Source organism: Pollachius pollachius (genome assembly GCF_949987615.1).
Source record: "Pollachius pollachius genome assembly, chromosome: 9".
Classification (NCBI taxonomy): Eukaryota; Metazoa; Chordata; class Actinopteri; order Gadiformes; family Gadidae; genus Pollachius; species Pollachius pollachius.
The window spans coordinates 8,633,307-8,642,783 of record NC_136942.1 but is presented as its reverse complement, the minus strand read 5'-3'; the positions used below and the strand labels follow the sequence as shown (position 1 = coordinate 8,642,783).

The following is a 9,477-nucleotide window of genomic DNA, read 5'->3' as shown; positions in this document are numbered from 1 at the left end:
GGAGAACTGGAAATGTTCAGCGTTTCTTCTTCATGCAATATTAGTTTTTATGAAACGAGAAGGAAATTAGCATGTGTGTATATGTGGTGGGCCAGTGTGTGTGTGCGTATAGTGTGCGTCTGTGTGAGCTGGTGTGTCTGCATGTGTGCGTCTGTGTGTGCCTGTGTGTGTACGTGTGTGTGTGCGTGTGCATCTCTGCATGTGTGTTTGTGTAGCCTAGTTGTATGTTGTGTAATGAGGCAGGTTTATGATGTGTTCCTTGCAGGGTGTATTCTAAGGTTGCCTCTATGGGGAGATCCTGCAGATGAGGACTGCTTCGATGATCAGTTCTACTGGGAGGTAAATCAAGAAGGAAATATAGTCAGTGAAATTGTCATAATGAGAAACCCGTTTTTATTGATTTATGCAAATACAACCATGAAATTATCATTGGTAATAGAATATTTATTTATTGTAAATTAAATGTAGTTTGTTATATGTTTTTTTTTAATCTCATTGTGTAACTCGGTAAAATAAGCAAAGAACATGAATGTTTAATTATTGCTTTTTTATATGTTTGTTTCTAACAATTACAGTTACCTGAAGACGAAGAGAGTGTTGAACCTGTCCTTGAATACAATAACCACACAATAAGGAACAAAAACGTGTATGTATCATATTTGTATCTCATCTGTGAAACAAAACAGTTCTGCTTTGTTTCTAATACATTTTTATATTTCCTGTAAACCATGTTTGCCACTGTGATGCCTTGACCATCCGCTAGATGACAGCATAGTACAGCTGTTAGATGTAGCTGACGCGGCTTGTGTTGCAAATTAAATGTTGACTAAACACACAACGAGGCATGAAACAGCGTGACAGATGGGTCAACATTTGTTAGGGAGCGTTTAAAATCTTTCTGGAAGTCAGATATTTACAAGGTAGAGGTGTCCCCATTGTTACAAAAATCCCAAATCTACCCAGTCAATAATTCACAAACTTGATGGCCTAGTTTGAAAGGATTTGATGTTGATTGTATTGACTATACTATCAATATGTTGGCTTTTTGGGCGAATTGAGTATTGTTAACTTGCAGCTTTTCTTTTTACAGAGCGGAAACCATTTTCAGTGTTGAGCAGACCTGACCTGTCTGCTTCTGAACCCTGGTTCCTTGTCCTTCAACTACGGTTTCAACCCTTCAAACTGATCGAACAAGGCACTTAGGACTAGTCTAATAATGGCTCCTATATCTCTCTACATTTATCAAAAGTTTTAAATTAGGAATGGGATGGCGAACTTTCCCTCTTCAAACGCAAATATGGGGGATTTGCCGCTTGCCAGAGCTGTGGCTTTTAATTCGGGATATTTCGATTCATAATTATTTTTATCTTGCAGTTGAACACGATCTGAGATAACTATTCCTTGTTGAAGTTGTGTTGTTTGAAGGGTAAAACCTAAACTGCACCTTAATGTTTGATTCCTGGTTTTGCACAAAATTCTAATTTGTCCTACAGCTAGTGAAATCGTGGGACTTAGAAATTATGCTTAAAGTAAACAGATGAATTATTTGAAATATGCCTTTTGCAAAAAAACTGCAAAAAAACTTAAACTGCATAGTTCCAAATTTTCCCGGTTTTACTAAATATTTGGATAGCTACATTTTTTTTGTTTGATAGAGAGATACATAGAACATTAGAATCAACTTAGAATGTATGAATGAAAATTGTCAATAACCATTTTCATTTTATCCAAAATACTGAGGGCATTAATCCAGCTCAATATTTGTGTAAATGTCTTTACAATTGTCATGGCAACTTATGTGTTTGTATAATTATAACTATATGTTTAGGAACTCAAGCAAAAGTGAACATTAGTTACAGCAATTTAATGATTTTTAATACAATACATGTTTATTTACTCAACTTGGATTAACGTGGGATCGTGTTATGGATAACCATTGATCTTCAACAGGATATCCAATAAATAAAAGTTTAAAAACAAATTGAAGGTCAGTCATGTCCCGGGGATTGTCTCCTGAGGGTTCAGGTCAAAGGTCAAGTAGTCCGCAGTCCCAAGTGGTGGTCAGTTAAAAGCTTTATTGGTCTGACCTTAGGTCAAAGGTCAGACAAACAGAAAGGTTAGTGACCCGGCTACACGTGTAAGACCAAACGGGGACACACGCACATGGTCGCTGTGAAATGTATTGTTTTAGAAACGTGTGTTACTTTAATGACACAACAAGTAGAACAATTGATACTGAGCCTCCAGCAGACTGGGCTGTTTCTAGCCTATTACCGCCTATCTATACTATATAATCGGGCAATTAGCATCTGCTACTTAAAACCCTTTAATAACGATGTGTAGACCTACTTGTCGATTCACAGCAGAAACTAAATCCATCCCCTTTCTCCTCCGGCCATATTCTGCCTTGCGCTCATCCTCCACAAAGTGGTTTGATTGTATATATATACACACACCTTTGCGTTATGTATTTACTTGTGTCAGTACATTGACCTTTGTTCACTCTTATCCAAACGGACACAGCAGAGCAGCATCAGAGCGGCTGCTACGTTACAACGTCTCCTCCATGGGCTTCGTTAGACGACGGGCCTCTGCGTTAGATAGCGGGGAACGACCCCCACACTGGGCCCTCAGTAGGGGCCCGGGCGCCTGCTAGTGTGAGAGTGTGGCTGATTCCCACACATGAGTAACGGCATTGAGCCCCCCTCCTCACCCCCGCCTCCCCCCCCCCTCCCACCGAACAAAGGCGGACTTAGCGCTGTTTTCCTTTTGTCATCGGTAACGTGTTTGAGTAAAGGAGGTAATGGTGCCACAAGTGCTCCAATTAAACGAGTTGCAGTCCCGCTGAGAAGAAAGCGTCCACACCCCCGTCCCTGCCTCGCTCGCCACGCCTCAGACATCCCCCACCCCCACCCCCACCTCCACCCCCACCACCCTCCAGACCCTCCCTGATGTTTATTCATCAGCCATCAGAACAAGGCGCCCAGAGGGTGTTTCCCGCTCTGGGCGGGAGGCGCTCAGGACTCAGGAGACGGGACCGTCCCAGCGTTAGGGAGGGGGGGGGGGGGGGCACTGGAGTGGGAAGAGAGAGGGTGAGACGGTATGGGGGAGGGAGGGTGAGACAGAGAGGGTGAGAGGGAGTGAGTGTGAGTGGGTGAGACGGAGTGGGTTAGAGGGTGAGATGGAGTGAGTAAGATAGGGTGAGACAGAACGGGTAAGAGAGGGTGAGACGGAGTGGGTGAGATGGAGTGAGTAAGATAGGGTGAGACAGAGTGGGGGAGGGAGGGTGAGACCGAGTGGGGGAGGGAGGGTGAGACCGAGTGGGGGAGGGAGGGTGAGACGGAGTGAATGAGACGGAGGGGGGCAGGGAGGGTGAGACGGAGTGGGTGAGATGGAGAGGGTGAGGGCGGGTGAGACGAGGCAGGTGAGAGAGGGTGAGACGGAGTGGGTGAGACGGAGTGGGGGAGGGAGGGTGAGACAGAGTGAATGAGACTGAGGGGGGCAGGGAGGGTGAGACGGAGTGGGTGAGATGGAGAGGGTGAGGGCGGGTGAGACGAGGCAGGTGAGAGGGTGAGACGGAGCGTGTGAGCAAGGGTTAGAGAAGCGGGCGGGAGGGGGTGAGATGTAGCATGTGAGCCAGGGTGAGACGGAGGGGGGTAAGAGAGGGTGAGACAAAGTGGGGGAGGTAGGGTGAGACAGAGTGGTGGAGACATAGGGGGTGAGACCGAGCAGGTGAGACCGAGCGAGAGACAGAGGGTGAGACTGATTGGGGGGGTGGAGGACTCCCAGCGCCATGGGGGGGGGGGGGGGGGGCGGGGCCGAGAGATTGAGGCCTCACTTTCTATTGCCGATGACTGCTTCAATCCAGATCTGTGATTGACAGGTCCAGGAGCAGCGAGGGTGGGAAAAAAGGGCTGGGTGAGCGTGGAATGGATGCTATAGAAACCATAGCATTATGCAGGGGGCCTGTGAAATACTCATTAATGATAAAGAAAATACCAGGAATGTGTGTCTATGTCTGTGTGTGTGTGTGTGTGTTGAGTTTGTAATCGGCACTACATTGCCAGAGACCACAAACACAACCAGCCAGTTCACGGCCGCACAGTCAGATTAAATCCACTCTTTGTTAACCTAGTGTATGGCTGTATGTACATACTCTGTATCATTTAATGCATATATCTGATTGGTATTTTGTCTACAGTCGCCCGTGCTTTCACTGTATAACGATAAGGTTTACTGCCGAGTCAGAGTAAACTCTACAACAGCTTGATGCTCTGCCCAGGCTGAGCTAATAGCTGTCTACTTCTGTTTGTTCACCTCCTCGTAAACAGACCTTTAACCAGTGGCGGTGGGTCAATAGAGGCCGCCCCTCCGTGAATAATTAAATTGAATATGTCTGCCAACTATTAATAAACTATTATCAATACGAAATAAATCATCAAAAATACGTAGCGTTTATCCTCGTTTAATTGTGTGATATACTTGTCACTGCCAGCAACCATTTATATGCGTCTAAACGTCAATGATTTGGGCTATACTAGTCATTCGAAATAAAGCCCTCCTCCAAGTCAGGGGCGCCGGCCACGTTGAAGTCAATGTAAGCTCGCTAATTTTTTGCTGTCTATCAAGCAGAGACAGCTTTTCATTGGCGCAAGAAAAATCGCCCTCGGGTCGCACCAGTGTGCGCCCCAGGCCAATGGTATCGCTTTTCTTTTTTGTTATCACCACATGATTGGACAATTCAGCGAATCAATCAAATAGGCTACCTCCCTCAGCAGCAATCGCGCACCACAACTACTTGTAGAGAAGAGATAGGTCGCTAACTAGCAGAGAGTTGTAAGCACTTTTCACCCTTTTCACAGGAGCAATTGGACTCCCCAAGCAATGTTATACTTAAAAGGAGCAAGTAAGTTACATATTAATTTAGTCTTTCGTCCTGTAGCGTATAAACAAAATGAAGCAACTGTCCCATATTTCTAACTGCATTTGAAGTAGACATTGAGACTCACAAAAAATGGAAGCTATAGGGCAGTGATCATGATTTGTCTCAATATCAGAATAACAACAATGGGTCAAATAGCAATGGCTGGTGGAATGGCCATGAAGTAGGTCTGTATATGCAGTGTAAGCTTGTCCAGGCCCTGCAAGTCAGGATGTAGGCTATGAATCTGAATGAATAGTAGGTAAATAGGTAGTGGCCATCCCCAAAATGCACCAGAATACAGGAAATCAAATCTATTAAATTCAATTACTTTTATGGGGGGAGGAGGAACCCCAGACTATTACTGTGCCCCACCAACATTGTTGATCACCAGCCGCCACTGCCTTTAACACAAACTGTAAAAACATCTACGAGTCCATAAAACATGCCCTCCTCCCAACCCACAGCGTGGCGACACACGACATCAAGCTCAGCTCTCCTCTGTCTCTGCTGGGTTTGAATACATCCTAAATAATCCATTCATACATTTCGATTTATTTCGCATATGATGTTAGTTATCGGCGTGGTAGTAATGTTTTTTATATCTGTGTTGAGTAATTATTGTTGAAATGATGTGTCATCAGGGGAAGACATTGCTGTGTAAGATACTGTGTTTATCATGTGAGACGTGGCAAAACAACGTTTTCATCTGGCTAGGTTACGGTAGTTATGTTCATTTAGGATTTTACAGAAGCCTAATCTCATGTGTCCTCTCAAAATGGTGGAGTAGCCGCCGAAAAACTCCAATGAGGCATTTTAATGTATTACCCCTTTTTGATATTTTATATTTTATTATGTTTTCTTTTACCAAAGTCTTTCACCTGTGAAACGCTCCTAGATTCATCTCTACAGATCCAGCTCCGGCTTTACATATTAAACGTCTTGTCATTATTCCAAAGTGTCTAGTGAGCTCGGGAAACTTGGCAACACAATCTATGTTTACACACAACAACAACAGCGCTACAACAGACACAACCGTGACCGCTCGGTCGGCCAGGTGTTGTTGTATTCCCAGAAGGACCGAGCACCTGACATCTCTAAAGATACAAAAAAAACAACGACTGCAAACCGCGCACTTCCCACCCATCGGCCCTGGCTAGCTTGCTAGCATGGCCGGCGCTAACCAGCACTAGCGCCGGCGGTGACACCGGCCACGCAGGCTAACCACCACACGCCACCACGGGCCGCTAGCTGCCCAAAGAGGCTGTTTAAGTGTCCCTATCAGACCACAGTGGATAGGAACAGCGGATTAGTCATGATCCTATCCGCTCTCCACCAGCTCCTTCATACGCTCCGTTACACCGCCTTTCAGCCCCGTCGCCGGGACCCCCAGACGTACCGGGCCCCTCCGGTCCAACCCCAGAAAAGGCCCTTTCTGACACCTCGGGTCCTGGTTGCCCAGGGGATCCGCGGCTCAATGGCCGCCTCCCGTAGTGATTGGACAAAGGCGCTTCTGTCCGACCTTCCGCGGTTGCTAGGGCCCTCAGAATGTATGGGAGGGGACGGGCCGGCCCCGTGGAAAACATCTCTCTTAGCGCGGGCGGGACCTGGTGATTGACAGGTGGCTACACGCTCCACTGCAGCTCACCCGGGAGGTCTGTGGGGGAGGGGAGCCATTTTATGTGCGTTTATGTGTTTCTTGGTACTTGCTTGAACGTGTATATTTGTGTTTGTGTGTGTGTTTGTGTGTGTGTGCGTGTAAGTGTGCGTGTGTGTATGTGTGCACGTGTATACATGAATGCATATATTTGTGTGTGTGTGCATTCATTTGTATGTGTGTGTATTTGTATTTTTGTACGTGTGTTTGTCAGTATGAATATGTATATTTGTGTGTGTGTGCTTTAATGTGTTTATCTGTCTGTCTTTGCATTAACGTGTATGTGTTTGTGTGTTTGTGTGTGTGTGTGTGTGTGTGTGTGTGTGTGTGTGTGTGCAAAAATATGTGTAATATGTGCGTGTGTGTATTTGTGTGTTTGCGCCTCTCGGGTGAAGTTCACGACGGGCGGATCACTATAGTTGTCTCCAGCGGGGGGGATACCGCCTCTGCAGGTTCCTAGTGCAGTGCTCTTTAGGACGTCTAGGGAGCTCCTCTGGTTCTGGGTGCAGTGCTCTTTAGAACCTCTAGTGGGCTCCTCTGGTGCTGTTGAACACGCAGTTTTGTCATTGAACCACGCTATCTATGATATCCAACCTCTCTTGTTCTCCCTAAAATAAACACATTAATGAACCGAAGTCCTACAGTGCTGTAGCCAATTTTGAACGGGTAATGCGTGTTTTTTTTTATCAATGATATGGATATTTGTCCAGCGATCAAATGCAAGGGTTGGTTATGAAAGGATGAATGCCTAAAACAACGACAATTTTTATTCTTTATTTCAGGAGTGATTTAAGACACTATTTAGACGTGCTGAAGCCTTGCAGGGCTTAATGCCTTTGTCTGCTGTATGGGAAACGAATAACTCCGAAACAATGAAAGTCGCAAATCGACGGCTCCTCTGCGTGTCTCTCTGCCCCACTGCTGTCCGTCTGCGACCCGCACGACAGGGCCAGGGCCCCCGGCGTTGACACGTCCAGGGGCCCCCCGGCGTTTCCACATCCAGCCTCCGAGGTTGCGGCCGGGCCAGACAGCCTGCATAGAATGGCTGGTGGTGGTGGGGCTCTGGGGGGGTGGAGGTGGGGGGCGACGTCTGAGCGACCCACCCCCAGTCTGCCGTCCTCGTCTGGGACGGCTGGGAGTGTCTGGGCTCAGGGACTCCCAGGCCGGGAGCCCCTCGCAACCGCAGATGCAGTCTGCACAGCAGCACCCATCGCCTGAGCCCCCAGCGCCCCGCGCACCCCCACCCAACCGTTCTCCCCGAGGCCCCTCCAGACAGGGGTCAGAGTTCAATGCCGCAGCCGCACATCAGACACGGCTAGAGACCCCGTGTCGATTATGTGAATAGTAATGGCACAGAGACGCAGCCTGTCGGAATGTGAATCCGAATTCCCTTGGAGGTGGTTTTGGAGGTCTGATCCGAACCATTCTGCTCGGATCAAGACCTTCCTGCACGTCCCACATGCCCAGTACAGGCCAGAACGAATCGGCGTATTGTATTGCCTGTTTCATTCTCCCTTCTGCCAAGGGAGAGGATTTCACTGATGTTTGGCCTCGGTATCATTTATTACAAATCGTGAATTTATTTATTTTTGATCGTATCTAAAACATTAAAACATAAGTATACAATGTATAATGAGTGTGGTTTGACTTACAAAAATGTGGTTTCAAATTCGGCGTTTTATTGTTGCACTCATTTATTTCAAAGGGATATTAAAATGGGTTTAATTTCAACCTTTGTATGAAACGGGTCTCTAGCAGCAGCCAATCGGAAAGGACTAGGCTCGGGAACAGATCTGTAAGCGGAGAGATCGGCCACAGCCTGTTAAACAGCCGATGGATGGAATAATGAACAGCGACGTCTGATCACCGGGCTTTAATTATCTCTGAGCATGCGCATAGCTTCCGCCCTCCTTATTGTGGTCCCCATCCTCTCCTCCTCCTTCCCACCTCCATCCTCCCTGCTCGTGTTATTACCATGGTCTAATTGTGCTGCACGCATCTCTCTGTTTCCTTGATGCGTTGTTTCTTTTCTACCGAGCTGAGACTGAATAACGCGTCTGGTAAAGCGTTTCACCTTCCCCGCATATAGGCGGATCTAGGATAGGATCTGAACTGCTCTTGGTAATGTTACTGGGATCTGAGCAGGTCTTAGCTGGTTCCTCTCCTCTGTTGGGGTACAGAGCGGCACCCTATAGATCACAGTGACGTGGGAGATTAGGATGGTTTGTAGGAGTGTTTTATTTTTACTATTAATTGATGGGTTCTCCCCACATCATGTTGCGAATCCATTTCAGAGACACGGTATTATCCAGATGCAATCAGCCTGCTTTATCGACTTTAGCTTCACGATTTTGGTGAAACAGTGCATTTAAATTCACGCTATAAAATGTTTCCATTGCTCTATTTGCTAAAATGAGATTAATCTGATGCATGCAGGCCTTCTATTGATGAAAATGTCACGAGCAAGGGCGTTAGTTCGCCTAAATTATTTTATAAAGCATGGATGGAAATTAAACATTCACATATGCTGGTCAACTGTCCACTAACAAGGCGGTATTTCAATAGAAATGTATTTATTTAAAACGAAATGGATCAAATAATTAAGAGCAGGCCTATAGTCATCAACAATGGGTCTGCGTTGTGTGTCCAGGCCTGTTTTGTCTATAGGCTGAATTAACATTGTAATATAGCCCTATAGCCGAATGATGCCTGTTAATTAGGCTATATATTAAAAAACATGATATCACTTTTCACAATTATATTCACGAGGCTATTCAATTGAAACTGATTTGATTGATACCAAAAATAACCAACAATCACTGTAAATATGATTGACGTTAACTATTATCACCATTTAAAACGGACATGTTACCGTTTTTTATTGTACAGAATTTAGTTT

The 9,477-nt window shown here is 46.0% G+C and overlaps 1 protein-coding gene across 1 annotated transcript in view; it reads left to right on the top strand.

The window, feature by feature from the left end:
* Positions 1-1,124, top strand: part of rhcgb (Rh family, C glycoprotein b) — a gene marked incomplete at both ends in the record, with an annotated part of 7,824 nt that extends 6,700 nt beyond the window's left edge. Inside the window, 3 exons of the mRNA XM_079742753.1 lie at positions 266-339; positions 576-646; positions 1,091-1,124. Coding sequence (XP_079598879.1) covers positions 266-339; positions 576-646; positions 1,091-1,124 — 179 coding nt within the window. The remainder of the gene's footprint in view (positions 1-265; positions 340-575; positions 647-1,090) is intronic.
* Between the last annotated feature and the right edge of the window lie 8,353 nt (positions 1,125-9,477).